Source organism: Aptenodytes patagonicus, chromosome 5, assembly GCF_965638725.1.
Source record: "Aptenodytes patagonicus chromosome 5, bAptPat1.pri.cur, whole genome shotgun sequence".
In the NCBI taxonomy this organism is placed as follows: domain Eukaryota; kingdom Metazoa; phylum Chordata; class Aves; order Sphenisciformes; family Spheniscidae; genus Aptenodytes; species Aptenodytes patagonicus.
Genome location: NC_134953.1, coordinates 73,222,641 through 73,241,649, shown reverse-complemented (window position 1 = coordinate 73,241,649; position 19,009 = coordinate 73,222,641). Strand labels below are relative to the sequence as shown.

The 19,009-nt window shown below is 39.5% G+C and overlaps 1 protein-coding gene across 1 annotated transcript; it reads right to left on the bottom strand.

Moving 5' to 3' along the window:
* Positions 1 to 41: 41 nt before the first annotated feature.
* On the bottom strand, positions 42 to 18,175 carry SPATA1 (spermatogenesis associated 1). Its single transcript, XM_076338260.1, has 13 exons — positions 17,844 to 18,175; positions 16,837 to 16,943; positions 14,094 to 14,211; positions 11,926 to 11,979; positions 11,512 to 11,830; positions 11,149 to 11,397; positions 9,247 to 9,391; positions 9,036 to 9,096; positions 7,928 to 8,045; positions 6,968 to 7,093; positions 4,945 to 5,114; positions 3,448 to 3,546; positions 42 to 548 (listed from the first exon to the last, which is right to left on the bottom strand). The coding sequence occupies exons 1-13, from the start codon at positions 17,877 to 17,879 to the stop codon at positions 444 to 446; spliced, it is 1,707 nt and encodes a 568-aa protein (XP_076194375.1). The 5' UTR covers positions 17,880 to 18,175; the 3' UTR covers positions 42 to 443.
* Positions 18,176 to 19,009: the final 834 nt, after the last annotated feature.

Below are 19,009 nucleotides of genomic sequence, written 5' to 3'. Positions count from 1 at the left end.
TTGCTGTAGTTCTACAGAAGATGTATTTTAATCATTTTCCAAAAATTTAATGTGTGTGCTTGAAAATAAGAATAGGAGGTTATAGATTATAGGTTTATTTGCTTAGTAGGTATTTTGTTAATGAAAGAACATCAGCATACCGTGTTGTTACCTAATTCACTAATTTGCACTTTTAAAATAACTTAGCTTTGTTTTAGACACATTACTAGATTAAACTGTATGTTTAAGTAGCTGACTAATCTTACAGTAAGAGTGAGATTTAAACAGAAGTGAGCTGCAGTACCTCAGTAGCCCAGTATACAAATTCCACAACATTTACATAGTTGATGTCTTTCTACAAGGTAACTTCAAGAACATACAAACAAATGCTCTGAAATTCTGGACTTCTATATACATTACAGAGCTTCTGTAGACTTTACGGATGTTGAAGTTGTGTCATCCTCTTAGATCCCTGATTTTCTGGACTGGAGAATTAAAGCTGAATGAATCTTCTTATGTGTCAGTTCCGCTCTCAGTGCTCGTAAATCAGATGCTGCCTGCTTTCTCAGCTGCAGAAGAAACAGTAATTTAAGGAATTGCAATTTAAGGAAGTTTTTGGAGTTGACATGCACATGGGGTTATATAACTAAGATTGAATTTTATACAGGATGGCTGAACACAGTATATATCTTTCATGTTTAAAATTTTACGCGTCTAATTAGATAGCCTAGTTCTAGCACTGCTTTCTTCTGTACTTTGCCTGGGTGTTTTTAAGAGACAACTGTGACATTCATTGTTCTTTCCAGTCCTTGTTATACAATGGAGGAGGCATAACGAGTACATCCACCCTAGATTACTCAGTAAACAGGGGCATGGGCAATCTCTGTGAGGTAGAGGACTCCTAGGAAAAAGGACCTGGGGGTGCTGGTCTTGGACTCAGGAAAAAAAGGAGAGTTTACTGCTTGTGGAAGGAGGGGCAGGCAATTCAAGAAGAGTACAGGGATCTCGTTAGGTCATGCAGAGAAGAAATGAGAAAGGCAAAAGCCCAGCTAGAACACAATCTGGCCACTGTCGTTAAAGACAACAAAAAAAGCTTTTACAAATATATTAATGACAAAAAGAGAGCCAAGGAGAATCTCCATCCCTTATTGGATGCGGGGGGGAACATTGTCACCGAGGATGAGGAAAAGGCTGAGGTACTCAATGCCTTCTTTGCCTCAGTCTTTAACGGGCAGACCAGTTATCCTCAGGGTACTCGGCCCCCTGAGCTGGAAGACAGGGACGGCGAGCAGGATGAACCCCCTGTAATCCAAGAGGAAGCAGTCAACGACCTGCTACGCCACCTGGACGCTCACAAGTCTATGGGGCCGGATGGGATCCACCTGAGAGTGCTGAGGGAGCTGGCGGAGGTGCTCGCCAAGCCGCTCTCCATCATTTATCAGCAGTCCTGGTTAACGGGGGAGGTCCCGGACGACTGGAGGCTTGCCAATGTGACGCCCATCTACAAGAAGGGCCGGAAGGAGGATCCGGGGAACTACAGGCCTGTCAGCCTGACCTCGGTGCCAGGGAAGATGATGGAGCGGTTCATCTTGAGGGCACTCACAAGGCATGAGCGGGACAACCAGGGGATCCGGCCTAGCCAGCACGGGTTCATGAGAGGCAGGTCCTGCTTGACCAACCTGATCTCCTTCTATGACCAGGTGACCCGCCTAGTGGATGAGGGAAAGGCTGTGGATGTGGTCTACCTGGACTTCAGCAAGGCCTTTGACACCGTCTCCCACAGCATTCTCCTAGAGAAGCTGGCGGCTCACAGCTTAGACAGGTGTACTCTGCGCTGGGTCAAAAACTGGCTGGACGACTGGGCCCAGAGAGTTGTGGTGAATGGAGTTCAATCCAGTTGGCGGCCGGTCACGAGCGGTGTTCCCCAGGGCTCAGTACTGGGGCCGGTCTTGTTCAATATCTTTATCTATGATCTGGATGAGGGGATCGAGTGCACCCTCAGTAAGTTTGCAGACGACACCAAGTTGGGCGGGAGCGTTGATCTGCTCGAGGGTAGGAAGGCTCTGCAGAGGGACCTGGACAGGCTGGATCGATGGGCCCAGACCAATTGTATGAGGTTCAACAAGGCCAAGTGCCGGGTCCTGCACTTCGGCCACAACAACCCCATGCAGCGCTACAGGCTCGGGGAAGAGTGGCTGGAAAGCTGCCCGATGGAAAAGGACCTGGGGGTGCTGGTCGACAGCCGGCTGAACACGAGCCGGCAGTGTGCCCAGGCGGCCAAGAAGGCCAATGGCATCCCGGCCTGTATCAGAAATAGTGTGGCCAGCAGGAGTAGGGAAGTGATCGTGCCCCTGTACTCGGCCCTGGTGAGGCCGCACCTCGAATACTGTGTTCAGTTTTGGGCCCCTCACTACAAGAAGGACGTTGAGGTGCTGGAGCGTGTCCAGAGAAGGGCAACGAGGCTGGTGAGGGGTCTGGAGAACAAGTCTTATGAGGAGCGGCTGAGGGAACTGGGGCTGTTTAGCCTGGAGAAAAGGAGGCTGAGGGGAGACCTCATCGCTCTCTACAACTACCTGGAAGGAGGTTGTAGCGAGGTGGGTGTTGGTCTCTTCTCCCAAGTAACAAGCGATAGGACGAGAGGAAATGGCCTCAAGTTGTGCCAGGGGAGGTTTAGATTGGATGTGAGGAAAAATTTCTTTACTGAAAGAGTGGTTAAACATTGGACCAGGCTGCCCAAGGAAGTGGTGGAGTCCCCATCCCTGGAGGTATTTAAAAGACGTGTAGATGAGGCGCTTAGGGACATGGTTTAGTGGGTGGTGGTGTTGGGTCGATGGTTGGACTCGATGATCTTAGAGGTCTTTTCCAACCTCAATGATTCTATGATTCTATTTATTTCAAGCATTCAGAGCTGAAAAGCTATCCAATGCGAAGGCCTATACCATCAGCTTCCTTCCAACGGGAGCCACAGACAGCACTGGTATGGAATAAAGCAGATGAAGAGGACTGCCATCTGCTTGGAGAGCCATTCTCTTTTTTTTTTTTTTCCCCCTCTTTATACCAGTTTTTTTTTTTCTTAGCCATGGTCGTCTACTGATCAGTGCCTCACTGTTACCGTAAATCGACCTAAAGATTCAGTAAAACTTAAAATACTCTTCAACATCACCAAGTATGTTCCTTCAATCACCTTTTGAGTGAAATGAAAATTTTATGAGACTGTAAAGCTTAGCTTACATTGTACCTTGAAAATCTAAGTTGCTTGAATGCCATACATTCAAAATCGTCTAATAACCTGGTGTTCTGGAGTAATTAGGCTCAAGTGATAAAGTTACAATGACAACTAGCACCATAAAACTAACAGCATAAAACAAGAACTGTTTAGCAAATCTTTACATCATCTAATGTTTGGGAAGATCTAAGTTGTTTTATACATAGCAACATTTCAACTGTTTTAATTAAAAGGCAGAGTACCTTGATTTCTATTATGAGTTTCATTTTTGTATCATCCAGCTTCCTCCTCAGTTGATCGAGTTCATGCTGCACTGTAGTAATCCGGATGATTGTGTAATTCTATATGAAACAACAACAAAAACAACAAGACTTTTAAGTGCAGCATTAGTGCATCTCTTCATTCGTTGTGTGTTACTTCACCACTCAGAAACAATCCTTTAAACTCTTTCCAACTCCCCTGCTTGCTTCTTGTCCTTAATGTGTGCTGGGCTGCCTCTGGTCTGTAAGCAGTCTGCTCTCCAAGAGAGGGCAGCTCCCTTCTGCTGCCAGCCCTTCAGCTGGGTGCGGAGGTTCTTCCACTCCCTGTTGCTTTGGGAAGTTAAGATCCAGATCAGGTCTCCTGAGTAACAGCACGTTGTTTTGCAATTATCTTTTATGGCTACTCTCCATTTATAATAAAAAGGTATACTTGAAATCATATTTTTTTTCTCTCACAGGCTTAGCATCACTCTGTCACAGTACACTTACTGAGGAGATTGCTGCACTCATGTAATGTTTAGGGCAGATAAACTCCCGCCTGACTGATGTCCGCCTGGCCAGCGTGTAGCTTACGAGGGGTGGAGAGCGTACTTGTGCTTAGCCTAATAGCTCATTAAATCCTAGCTATCTTCTGTGTGTGCTAGCCGATAAATAACTGCTGTATGCATGTAAAGTTGTGCATATCCTTCACATAAGGCCTCTTTGTGCCTAGCCAGAGAGACCTAAAAAAACCCCTGATATCCCCCCCAAAAGAAGCAATAACATTTCTGAACATAGCTAGTAATATAATGCAATATCAACCCTATTAATATTTTTATACTGTAGATATTTATATTAAGATAGCTCAAAGAACACACCTTTGTATATAATATACACTCTTAGATTGTACATACACTCTCCCACCTTTCAGATACAAGAAAGGGACATTTATATTTCCTAGTTTAGCTTTAGATTTGCCAACAGACTTGCTTCCATTAACGCATTTAGAAAATCAGCAGATACAACTATTGGGAAGGGTGTTTCCCCCTTTTCTTTTGTCTTGTCTTTTTTTAATTCCTCTGAACTTCCCGTGATTTGACACCAACAACATAACATGAGACTCACAGTTGCACAATAGTTCAGGTGCAACCCACTCCAAAAGCCTCAGAGACATTTCTTGTCCTCCAAACTAGAATTCATTATCTCTGTACATGAAATTTGGGATGATGAGAACAATACAGAACTGAACAATTCATTAATCATACTGAACAAACGGGGATTTTGTTACAAGAAGGTATTGTACAAACACAAAGCAGAAAGAATCAAATGCTCAGACTTGAGCACTGAAGGAATTCTATACCTCAGATCATTGAGGGATATTTGGCTGTTAAAGCTAGTTTACAAGTCATTGGTTGGTGATTGATTTGTTACCTTAATTTATATTTTATACCAAAAAACCAGGCTGTGTAAAAAGAGAGATTAAATAATACAAGCAAATACCTTGGAGGTTGTCATATTGTTTGGTCGTTTTCGGCTATCTCTGGCTTCCAATTGCAAGAGTAATTTCTGGTGGTAAAGCTCTAAATCTTGTCGCAGTTTGTTTAAAGCGTCCTCCAGTGAAACCGTAGCTTTCTTAGTTTCAAAGTACTTCTTTTTCCATTCCTCACGAACTACACAGGAAAACAGTAATACTGTTTGGTCTTATTCACTTTATCATAAGGTCTGTTGAAGACAGTAATGACCAACTGACCTCAGAAGATTCAGCTGGCCAATGTACGCATTAAAACATGGCAGTAGGTTTCGTTAAAAAAAGCAATTGATGAAAAATCTTCATTAAAATTACATTCACTATAAATGCAATGGAATTTTCACACAATCACCTGCAACAAAAGGCTCTATCTGTCCACCAAGATGTAACACAAGGTCCGGAACCAAAATGTCGTTCAGCCTGGCTGTTCTGCAGGTTTCAGCTGCACAGTCAGTGCTCCAGACCTGTGAAGACTGGTATGCCCACCACAGTCTGAAGTCCACAGCTTTACTGTAGCAGAATATTTAGCACTGTAGATTTACGCAAAACTTGAGCTCTGCAGGGCCAGAGATTTTGAACAGCTTCGTTTTATACAGAAGTCCCAAGATTATGGGGAACAGTTATTTACCTTTACACTTAACAATGATTTCTCCTATGTTGTTAATGTGCTATCAACAGCTGGCACATAAATCCCCCCGTACCTGGTGTGGCAGTTTTATGGCCACATACGTCCACTAGTCTGCAAAGTGTCTTAAATGATTCCTTCTTTCAAGGCACGTTTTAGGAAATCAGGACAACTGCTTCTCAGAAACTTACCAAAAAGAACCCAGCTGTTGGAGGACTACATGGTACGTAACTGAGAGCGACTGTCAGCATGGCAACCTTAGGAGGATATTAAATACAGACTGGATCCCTGTTCCTACCGAATATGCTCTTCCCTTCATACCTTGTGAAGAAACATGTTTGCAAATGCACTTACTTATGAAACTCTACAGGTCTGAAAAATAATTCAGAGGTAGAGACGCTTCTTAAAGAACCTGTAGAAGCTGTTTGAATTCTTGTGGAAAAAACTTTATTTTACCTAACTGGATAACATAATTTAAGACAATGCAGGAGCCATTTAGGGCTTATCTCAGCAGGGTAAATTAGCTTGCTTTGCAGCTCCACGCTACTACAGCTTCACTGCTTCAAGCACCCCAGTTTGGTTTTTTTAAAATACAACTTCACCATGCTGCAGGGTGCAGCGTAGCCATGCCCTTAGAGAATAACTGGAAGAATTGGCTTGTCTTCTCCTTTCAACAAAGCTACAAATAATAGTTGAGACTCCTAGTGATTTAGCTGTATTTAAGTACAAAGAGAATGCTCTCAAAACATCAAAGTGATTAAACCTCATCTCTGTATAACTGGAATGTGACTTAGGGAGGATAGTTTAAGTATAAACTCGAAAACAATTTTACGAAGAAAATTTAGGTGGGATTTCAATGAGATTTTACCTTGTTAAAAAACAAGGTTTGTCAAGCTTGTCACAACAGGCTTGTAACTTCCATGCCATAAGCTGAGTACCATTAGATAGATAGGAGGAACAAAGAGTATTATGCTGGCAATTCAACTAGAAGCCCTATCAACACAGTAAAAAACCTCTGTAAGCACCAGCTAAAGGCAGGTTTAGAGTATGTCGGCTGCCCTGGGCCTCAAACAGCGAAGCGGCCTGCAGTAGCTCTCTGGGCACTGTATGTACATGGGACACAACTTGAATGGTTTATAAAAGCCAGGATATTTTTAGATTTATAATACTGCCACAAAAAAGTGGGAGGAAAACATTGCAACCTTGAATCTTTCCAGCATGCTGTTACACAAACGAGCCTTCTCGGAGCTATGGGTTAGCAAACTGCTCTCTCCATAATTAAGCTCACTGACAAGGAAACGCACATTTTCATATTGGTTTCAGTGTCATTTCTCAATCATTCCAAATTCCAAAGTAAATTAAAAGCGTACCGTGGTATCTCCTCAGCTTATTTTGTTCCAGGAGCCCTTTAGCTTTTTTGATCAGTTCTTCTCTAGTTTTTTCCATGTGCATTCTGTCTTTCTTCATTCGTTGCAATCGTTCTACCATCTTCTTTTCTAAAGATATTATAATTATATTTAGCAAGCATCTGGATACTGTAAGTTGGAAGGATCAATCAAGATTTTTGTAATGCACCCACCATAAATCGTGCCAAAAGCTCTGTCAGAACAGGCAGTAGAAATTCTTTTATTTTTAATAAACTAGCTCTAACTTTTGGAAATGGCTGGTGCATTAGAAAAAAGTGAGAAATCCAGCATGCATCCAGGCATTCATACGCACACACAAACAAATAAACACCCTTTTATATGTCTAGACAACGTATCACCAAAACCATATATTCAAGATATATATACACTGCATACATTGAAAACTCCTGCCACATAAAGCCAAAAAAGCCTCCAAAAGCCTATTTCCTGCTCAAAATACTTTGCAATATAACCTGCAGCAAAACCTTGCCTTGAACTCCAGCTGGTCATAGGCAGGATAGTATCTCAAACTTTCACTAGTTTGCAACACCAGGTCAATCAATTACCTTCTCACTATCCTCCTCCTCCACCCCAGCGGAGGATCCTCAGCAATACTACCGGTGGTTTTCTTTGCTACCTTCGCACGTGAGCCAGCAGTATTTCATCTGATCTCCCTCCTTTTCTCCTTCCATCCCCAAGTCCGCAAGCTGGGTTTTCTAACACTGGGAACCTGCCATGCTCTATGAACAGCCCGTGCAATTATAAATGCCTGGAATTTTCCACCCACAAATTAAAATTTGTAACAATACTGCGAATGAATGTATGTACAAATTCTTTCATAGAGTAGGTATTTCTGTCTTCATTAACTATTCAGTCTTGATTAAATGTTCACTCCCCTGCAATTTCTTGGAATCATATACTCACTTTCTGCCTGAATTGCGGGAACTTGAGCTGGATTTACAGAAAGTGCCAGAAAAGGCGGACTAGGAGGCGAAATATATTCTTTTGGACAAGTAAGATGATTTTGCTCGTTTTGATCTGCCTAGAGAGTCAAAAGACACAACTCTAAGTACATAACTCATAATCCTGAATAGTTACGTTAAACATATGCCCTGAAAGTGGTCTGAGTGAAGGGAGGGCTGAATTTGAATTCTGCATATAAGCTTTTCTATTCTGTTACCAGTACAAATGATAACTAACTTACAAACAGCTGGACCTCTGCAAATAAAATCGGAACACTGAACACTTATATCACAGAGAGCATATGGACAAAAATGTAGACTATTGCTAATTGTTCCTGTCCATGTCCATAACCCCGCAAGTTACTGACACTCCCGTGCAAGACCAGGAATAATGGACCTTAAAACTGCCATCTGGCTCATTGCTTATGAAGTCTGGACTGACCATTTCTAAACCAAAATCTATAACTGCAGATTTTCAATTTCATTAGTATTTCCATAAGACTCCACTACAATCACTTCTGCACAAGAGCTCACAGATGACAGTTAATAGTGACAGCTATTACGCTGTATGATTGCATGTGAGTCCTGTGTCTTCCTAAGTATGTTCTTATTCTGATGTTATGACTACATCATACATATGTTTTAACGAATTTTGTAGTTTTTCTTACGAGAAGTTTTGCTCGAGAGAAGACAGATTTATCCCACAGGAAGTATGAAATTATAAAAATGTCACCGATAAAACCAATACAATGCTACTGTCAAGAAACTGTAAAAAATTCAGCTAACATTAATTAGACTGAGATAGTTATTGTGTATGTAGTTCCTGTTAAATGATAACCAGAGGTATAACTTCTGATGATTTCACTGTTTAGAAATACAGTTGATTTTTCATTAGCAAATCTGCAAAGTACCAGTGCATTAATTAACTTTTCTTAATTACTCTCAATCCTGTATTTGAATATTTCATATTTCTAATGAGTTATCTGTCTTACAAAATTAGACTATTTATAGGTGGAGGACTATGTTTACTGCTCCAGATTACTAAGAATATGTTACCTTGAAAAACACACCTGACTATCCAGTTTTTCACCAGGATCAGCCATAGACTTGCTAGTTCTGTATTGCTGCAAGCTACAGATAAAAATCAAAGAAGCAAGTGAAAATTCATGTAACAAAATGTTTTTTTCACCATTTTCTTTCATTTATTTGAAGTCTGTGAAATAAATTTCTAGTTACGAATTAACATTATCCATTACTTTATCAGAATCATCGTTTACTAACCTTTGGGTTTTGTGTACATATTCTGTGGTTTGGCCTTTCACTGTTTTAGGAATTCCAGAATCCTGTGTTCTGTCTCTTCTTAGTTTGGTATCTTTTTGGTGGTCATTATTTTCCATGTTTGTAATGAGCAGTTTGGTGCTTAGTTCTGTGATAGGATAATGATGATCAAAACATACAGATTATACTCACAAAATTCAAGCTCTTTTGACTGTCAATGCCTGGACTTTCCAACCTGTATTAGAAATTCAGTGAATCAATCCAATAAATAACCTTATCTCTGGGGTATGGAAACGTTGTGTGAATAACAGAGGAAAGAAATAAAGGTAAAAAAGGTATTTTTGTTTTGAGAATTTGTATCTAACTAATTCTGGTAACTAATACAGGAAAGCTTATCACAGATAAACCACGTAATTATTTCACCTTCCCTAAACTAATGCTGTATCTAACGCTTTTCTGCTTTTCAGAGGCTGAAGATCCCCTACAAACTGGAGCCAGCAAAGAAAGGGACAGCAAAATGTTTTGCATTTAAATATTAATTAATAAATGTTATCTGCTTTAAAATATATACAATAAATATTTCAAGATAAAATTGCTGACAGACATTACCTTTACTTTATACTACAAAATCCTACATCCTTCATCATGTAAAATAAAGTTCTGGAAAACTTTTCAGCCATGTATATATATATATGCACATATATATGTAGATATACATATATATTTGTATATTAAGCGGTCTCACACTTAATATCAGTTACCACGACGATGGAGGGACAAAGCTATTTTTGACCAATTATGATTGGAAACTGAAATTACTGAAAAGTCATCCATGAAAGCCTTTTCTAATACACTCTCCAGACACGTCTCAAAGACGACAATACCCAAATTTTTGTTTTCTTATTCAAAGTACCGGATATCCAGAAAATCATTCTAACTGAGATCTATAAGGTGCCCATACCTATGAAAAATGAGTATCGCCTCATTTAATAATTAATTATTCATTAAAAATTTGCAATAGAATAAAGGTCACCTTTTTTACATTAACTGTAAAAGTCTGCTTTTCTTTCAAAAGTATTTCCTCAAAACCAGTTTGTTATAATTTTGATGTTAATATAGAAGCAGTCACTCAAATCCAATTTAAATGCATCAATCATTTCTTTCTTGGTAATTACTAAAAATTTAGGAATATTAAGAACATTAGAAAACTGTTCGGAGATTTAATGGCCCCCAGTATCCGTAAGACACCCCATTTTAAAGTAGTAGTAGTTAATAGGTCTCTTCCAAACAACATTTTCTATTTTGGCACAGAACTGTTATCTAGTTTATGTATGCTTTAATCCCCTCCATGCTTTTGTACTATTTTCACTCTAGTCTGCTCAAAGAGTTCTCCCACCTCTCAGTTTTAGGAATGCCACTGTTCAATAGCATATAAATAAACATTATATAGGAGGCAGGGGAGGAAACACTTCCTCTTCAGTAGTAATGTAGCCATGGATAAGATGACAATGAAAGTTTAAGTGACTAAATGCTTTCCCTGATGTACTCCTAACAAGATTTTTTCATTTAAAATTGCTGTTGAATTATGGGATTATTATCCTCCAATCTTTACAGTAGCTGCTTAGTAATTTATTTTAATGTAAATAAGATTAGACAAATGCATCAACTATAGTGAAGTGTTTCCCTGTATCAGTACATTGTGATAAAGAAGGACTCATCCAAAGTAAAAACTACAGCTCTTTCAAAGTTATTATTATTATTGTTACTGTTATTAAAATGAGACTATTGTTCTGATAGCAATATTCCAACTCATGCTGTAACTGTAGATTTCTTAAAACTCAGCTTTACTCTGCCAACTTTCTAAAAGGCATGCTTTAGCAAAAAGATGACAATGAACAGTAGTACCCTTTCGATATTTAATGGGATTTTGGGGTGTTTGGTTATTCTGGCCTTGTTCATCACGGTGGTTTACAGGAAGAGTAAGAGCAGTTCCTTTGGCTTTGTCATTCCACTTAGGAGTATTATGCTTTTTTTGATTCTGGCTGAGATGATTTTGCTGAGAGGCCTGTAATAGCATATCACTCTCTCCAGACTCCGAATCTGCAGGATTTGAATTACTTGGTGCAAAGAGAGATGCACTGGATCCATTTTGATCTGCATAATAATTGATATTGGAAAAGAGAAACATTATTTTAGTATAAATGTTTACCTTAATAGTTATTCTTCTCCTCCTTCATCATCCTCCTTCACGACACTGGTGAAACTTACCTTCTTCTCTAAACTGTATCTGTTTTTCTTCAGTCCTGCTGTTATGGTCTTGCTCATGTTTTGTGTGCAAAACTGGAACAGGTTCTTTCTCACCCCATTTGACAGGACTGTGCACTTCCTGATTTTCTAGCTGATGACTGCTTTGCGTGCTTTCTAAAAATCGTTTGCTTTTTTCAGGTTTTTTGGGGGGAAGACTGGATAATCTTGATCCATTATCTTCTGCATTAAAGTGATGTTTCTGTTGAGTTGATGATGACAATGGATAAACATCTTCAAAGCAGTCCACTCCAGGTAATACATATAATTCAGGATAAAGTGCCTAAAATATGCAGTATATTAATCAGACACAAAAGAGGAAATGTGCAATGTAAAAAGTTTCTGAAAATGACAGCTTAAAAGCCATACAATACATACGTAAGGGGGAGCAAATGACTTCAGTTCCAGTTCTGCTTCTTGCTTTGCTTTCACCTTGGAAGATAAAGAATGGAAGCGTAACCAATAAAATACTTTTTTACCAATAATGTTGCATATGACTTAATTTCTGTATTCTATCATCATCTTTACATACTACATTTTTCTTAACCAGCACTATCTTCTGTAATGGCCTGATGGGGAAGAAGGAACATAGAATACGACACTATTTTCTGACACGGCACTGAAACTTTGTCTATTTTTCCACAATCTAAATCAGACCCACAAGAGTACATGGATGTACTGAACAAATTTCTTTATCCTTTACACTTTCTCTTATGGTTCAAAGGACCTGAGCCAACAGTCACAGCAGAAGAAAGTCTTAGACTGTCTTTACCAGAAGTTGCTTCAAGCTGAATTTGACCAGAAATGCTGAGTCTCACATAATTTTCTCTATTTACCTGATACACTACTGCAAAATATTTAATGTATATATAAAAAAAACCCCTATGACTCTCTCATGCCTTCTTGTATTTATTGTTTTGATATTCTTTGTGTGATACACACCTTCAGATTTCAACAGTCGTCCTAAAAACAAAGTCTAAGAAAATCAATGTATATTTGAAAGATGTGCTCCAACAGGAAAAAAAAAAAGAAATCTGAGCTTACATTTAAATAATGAAATTGAACTAAACATGGGGCCAAATTCTGTTCTCAATAGTGGCCAGGCAATGCCCTCGATTCACTGTTAAGAGACACAGGCTGCATGAAAGAAAAGGAAGAGCAAATGAACACGGTTTTGGTTTATGTTTATTTTTCATTTAAAGATCCTTACTTGCAAGTAGGGTACAGCTCTTAGTACTGCTTACGTTGTTACTGTTGTGAAACAGAAGACTGGAGGGAAAAAAAAACCACTCAACAAATATTTGATCATGGAGATGTAATTCAATGAGGTTACCATGACCCTAAACAACAAATAAACCAGTTAGTTGGTTTATTGCTTTACACTTTGTTATAAAGTTAAACAACAAGCAAGAGTAAATACCCCAAATTAAAATTATATCTTTAATTTGTTGCTAAAAATCTTCACTTTTATCTACCAATATCTTTAATTCTCTATTAAATACTTTATTAAATTCCTGACATTCTAAAGGAAGCTGGAAAATTTCTCCATTTCTCTCAGAACTATCAGTGGGGAAGAAAATATACCATCTTACTTATTATCATGCAGTTAAAAACACCTCAATTCTTTGAAGACATACACACATTTTCAAATTCAGATTGTGTTACCGTCTTTAAGTTTCTCTTCAGATTTTTCCACCTAGTTTTTGCACATTACTTATTATTTATTTTACTCTTCCGTGTGGGTAATTTTAGGGATAACTCAACTACAAATGAAATAAAGAACAGCACCAAATTTCCAGCTTGCAATTAATTTCCAAATCCGTGAGAAACAGAGGTGAAATGAGAAGTGAAAGAAAGTATTCTATGTACATCACTAAAGTCTTTGTGTATTACACGAACAACTTTCAGTTGGACTGATTTCCAAGTTTATTTAATCTTTAGCTATAGTTTGTAAGATATAAATGTATAGAGAATCAATGTGAGGAACAGTTATGATTCAGAGATGTAGGTTTTTGTTTACATAAATCTCAGGCTGTATTACTGGACTAATTATTGGAACACAAATGTACATCCAGAGAAGTTTTCATTCAGAGACTGATCTTTAAAGGCTTTTGGGCAGGTCACAGCAGGAACCATTAGAGGAACTCTGACTTACTCAGCTTCTGTTGCAAATTCTTCCAAGTGCTATATTCACAACCATGTATTGGTAATAATGACCTTAGGGGGATTTTTTTTTTAATGCAACCAGATTTGTCATAATTAATCCATTGACTTTTCAAAACTAGCATCTTTTCACTGGATGGCAGCTACTTACATCTGATGCTTTAAAGGATGTTTCTAATATACCTATCCAGCTGTGCCTTTGTATTTGGGGAAGTAGATGTGCTCTGACAAGAGCTTATGCTCCAGCACGTTTAAAAACAAATGCTAACAGTGCTTCTAAAGTTACCTCAATTTTCTTGTGATATTATCTAATCTGCAGGAACAAAATCTGTGGTTTACATGATAAAGCAGAAGAGCACTAAAGAAAAAAAATATTAACTTACCACTGCTAGCTTTTTCCCAATGCATTTTAAAAATGTGAATTTATCTGCAACTGCAGCTCCACCCAGGTACTCTCCAAGCTTCCCCCGTAGCACTCTTAAGGTGATGTGAGGAGGCACCCTAGAATGTTGTTATTCATTAATACATCTGTAAGATCAAATAATGATGTCTAATTAGTAAGAGGGGGAAGATACTGCTATATACATGCTGGCTTGCATGGACAGAATGACCGAAAATGGGAACTATGTCCTAGAACAGAATCTAATTACATACAGGCCAGAGACTCTTGGTGTGGTAGAGTCAGAACATTGTATCACATTATGGTAGACTGTATTACAAGGGCTGTCATAACATTAACTGGCAATATTCGTATTTTAGGAACCCCATACAAAGGGAGAATATGGAAGTAACTGAAATTTGAAAATGACTCCTTCAGAATGCTCTTGCTCATCTGCAGATGAACAACAGAAGCATTGGAAACTACAGTCATGCATTTCCATATAGATGACAAAGTTTCGTGGGGCTGGTCCAGGACTGTAGAACATACCCCTTTAAGCACTAAGGGCTAGAGGAGACTTCATGACTGCCCACTTTAAGTAGCAGGCACATTCCTTTGATTTTGCCTTCTCCAACACAAATTTACAGTTGGGTGTGTGCATGCGTACATGCAAATGTATTTTAAATCAAAACCAAACACTGCAGTGTGATTATTTCCACCATAGTTTGAGGATGCGAGAGCTGACGCGAATATGAATTGCATCATTTAATGTACTGCTGGAAACCATGCAAATATTAAAGTAATGAGCTCAGTATAAAAATCACTATAGAATGAAAAGCATCTCCGCAGAATAAAACCAAATGTGCAAGAGGCACACAAAAGCTCTGCAGCACAACATTAGCAATTCTAATTGCTCCTATGCTGCCATATAAAATAAACCAGGGAACAAATTCAGGCCTGAGACTGTTAATCACCCATGCTGATCAAGTGCTATTATACTACCTAGCATGATTTTGGCCCAGGCAGCTATCACTCTTCAAGCACAAACATAGCTTGGGGGATAGCACATGCCATTCTCAGTAAACAGTATAGACAAGAACGTGCCACCCCTTCAACTTGGACAGGTCTTCAGCATTAACCTATCAGGGTTTGTTTGCACTTTCAAACAAATAGCCCTATATGCCTTCATTTCACACCCTAGGTATGTAAAACCACCCTCAGTTTTCATCTCATAAACACAGCACTTCAGCGGGCTACAACGCTTCCCTTGCATTATTTCAAACACCCTGGACTTAGAGGACCCTCTTCAAGATCATAAATCTGCCTTGGAGCACAGGCACGCAGCAGAGACCAAAGTCTGCAGAGTGGACACACCTAGGCCACACTGCTTGGTCCCTGTGCATTTAGCTCCTGTTTATTTCTTCCCCAGCCATTTTTTGCCCACACTTGCTGCAGATATTAGCCCTAATGTCATTTATTTCAAATGTGTAAAGAAATATGTGAAAGATGGATACATAATTCAATACACATCCTTCCAAGGTCTTACGTGAGAACAGAGATGATCTGTAATTCAAATATCTCTCATTCACTATCATTTCTTCAAGCTGATGTCTCAGAGAAGATATGCCCCTTGAATGGTCTTCTGAAACCCAATAAATGCAAGCTCTTTCAGAGGCAATTCTAACACTGCACATCCTTCACTGATAATGCCCATCCAAACCAGCAAGGAAACCTAAATCTAAGGCATTTACGAACAGCAGGGAAAACATCTAAGTAACTACAATGTATCATGGGAGAAAATTATCTAGGTATACAGAACCTGAGATATAGGGCAGAAATTTATCTGAAAATTATTTGCCAGTGCAGCTGCTAGGAACATATAGTAATATATTTCTTAATTGCTGCCACTGGCTAGCAGAAGACTAGTCACATCTGAGTAATTTGCTTCAGGGTGTTCCTTTAAAAGTAATGCAAACTAGAGTTCATTGCAGCCATCTCATCTAGAAATAACAAAAGTATGGTTTCTGTGGTGAGGAATGAGGAATAAATAAAAGATCACAGAGGCTGAGAAATCAAGTTCATGGGAACAAGAACTCAGGGCCGTAGACAATTACACACTTAATATTTTCCTCTAATTTCATGATTAATGGAAGTGGCCTGTACTTAGACCTTGGAATACCTTGTTAAGCTGACTCAGACAGTACTAGGATTGTCAAGCAACCTTTCAGAAATACTACTGAGGAAGAAAGAAAATATGCTGGTGGTTGCATGGGCTGTAATGCTTCCCCTTGAGAAACATGGCTTAAGCTCTTTATTCGGATTGAGAGAGCTCAGATCGTCATACCCCTGTTCCTGGGAATTGACAGGCTATCCCGTCTTCATCAAGCCACTCTGTCTTGAAGCTGGCCCGTTGCCAAAAAGAATTCAAGATTTTGATAATCAAGCTCAAAAAGACAGAAAGAATATAACACTGTGAATTTACAACATAAATTATTCTGCAGAAATACTAGCACTGCTCTGGAAGTGCGTTTCAATGCTCTACACCAAGGGCTGCAATGGAGCTAAGCCTGATACAGTTCAAATAAACGTAACGCTAGTCATGGGCACCACTTATCCTCCAGAAATGATTAGAGAACAAGTCTCTTCTGACAGGTGTAATTGTGCTCTGTAGAGCAACAGCTGGACTAAATGACTGAAGGACAATGTAAAGGACCTACCATGTACATGAAGCCTAAGACTATACTCACCTTATAAATCCGGCTGAGATGAATTTGCTAGTAAGAGCTACAGGAACTGTATTCAGCTTGAAGTTCCACACTTCTTCTGGGACATAAAAAACATGGAGCTCCACCAACTAAATAAAGGATAGATGACCACAACTGTAGATATATTATAACCCTCTTCCTATATGCATTGTTTCGCTTAGGTGGACTTTCAATTTCTGGAGGCAGGAATGGTTTCTTTGATGTTAGCACATGGACTAGAAGAGTGAGGCTCTGTCTGACAATGATGACTAGACAGTGAGAACAGCGATGGGTAGAGCCATTTGTGATTGAATGCCAGCTGACAGCATCAAAATAAGTCACATTAGAACAAGCTCAACAATGGAAATGAGAGAAAATAGAGCCTGTGCTACCGCTTTATGTCACTGTGACAGCAATGGACAGAGCTTACCAAAACCAGTTGATACTCTGGAGCATGTCATGGTTACAGGAATACTTCAGCTGAAATCCTACCTTTGTTCATCTCATAAAAAGTGCAAAGCCCTGCAAGCTTGATCCAAACAGCACCACAACTCGACCTTGCCAGCAAGAAAAAAAAATCGAAGTATTTCTGACAGTTGTTAATAATATTAGCCACCTTGGAAGCACAGAAATGCTCCTGGCAATGTGTGCAAAAAGAATAACTAAGCCTGCTCTGAGCAAGGTTCACTTAGATTGCATTCAAACCTGTGGTAGTTGTGGGACCGTTAATGTCTAGGTCTGGATGTTTTTAGTGAAAATCAGATGGTATTGACAAGGATGATACACTTCCCTATAACTAGACGCCATGCAAATAAGCTATATTAAATATTTCTGCAATTGCTAAGTTACTAAATATAAACTAGAAAAGAATGCTTTCTATATATACTATGTTAAAAACATGTTTTTTTCCTCCCAGGTCTCCTAGCAATGGTGCAGTGTCACTTATTTTAATATTTTTTATTTTTGTGAAATCTAAAAAAATCTTTATGGAAAAGTACAAAAACTCTCACCTGCGATGTTCGAGGTCTCATTTGACTGAACGACATGTTGGTCCCTGTACTTGATCACCAGGTGGGCTTTCTAATTTTCTTTTTGATCAAAACATTCTTTAAGAATGAGTTTCATGATAATATGTTACGAGAGAAGTTACTCCATTAATATCCTTTATTTTCATTTACTGTTCTTCTTTTCAGTTATGAAAATGGAAAAGTCGTTTCGGTGCTGAGGCAGAAAGCTTCCAGCTACCTGCAGACAAACAGACTCAACCACACCTTCTACACAAGTGAGTATCACCTAAGTAACTGGGGGAATTGCTAAATCACAGCCCTGCAGCTCCAAGAGATCTGCCCTGGAGTATTTCCTCTTAACATTTTTTCCCCTTACAATACTTCAGTTGTATATAATTTTCTATGCAATTGTACCGTTTTCCTAGACACAGACCTAAATCCTCATAAAATGGGATTCTTGCAGGGTCTGGGTTTCTCTCTGATAAAGGGACAATTATTGTGAACTGCAGCCAAGCCGCACACACAGCACATTGCGCCGGCCAAACGCAGTATTCCAAGGAAACCTGACTGTGCCGGGTGACCATGTCAGAAAAATCCTTTCATAAACTATAAACCATGGTTCTGCCCTAACCTTGTTATGACTTTCCTCAGTGCTCTCACTTGGAAGGCTCTTCCAGCACCTCAGAGGTTACACACCTCCTTCTGATTTTCAGCCTGCTGGACGCTCCCGCTGTTCTCCTGATCATCTTAGCAGCTCTCCCTCGCACCCCTGCTATTTCTAATTCACCTTTTCTTGAGCGCAAGTGACCAGACCTTCCAGATGACCTTCCAGGTCTCGCCCTGGCTCCGTGCGGTGGAATTAAGATTTCCTCACGTCAGTAGGAAGCACCTACTTAAAAGGGCCTGTGTCTTTACTTGCCTCTTCACAATTACACCGCAATGAGCTCTCACGAATGACCTCACTGGAACATCCCGTCACTTCTCCGGTTATTCCCAACCAAAGACACAGCGGGTTACAGCACAAGTTCTTCCCATTAGTCCCTGTATATATGCAAGATGTTGCACTTTGCATTACAATGTGTCACCCCATGCCATTATTCCAGGCTTCACAGTCATTCCTGGACGCTTTCTGCAGTAAACACCCATCTCCTCCAGACCGTAATCAAGAC

Bases quoted from the DNA above. Each gene is read 5' to 3' on its own strand.
- SPATA1 (XM_076338260.1), bottom strand. From the start codon at position 17,879: ATGTCGTTCAGTCAAATGAGACCTCGAACATCGCAG. The intron at 16,944-17,843 runs GTGAGAGTTTTT...TCCTTTATTTAG, and splicing joins TGAGACCTCGAACATCGCAG to TTGGTGGAGCTCCATGTTTT. The intron at 549-3,447 runs GTACTCTGCCTT...TTTCTTCTGCAG, and splicing joins AACTCATAATAGAAATCAAG to CTGAGAAAGCAGGCAGCATC.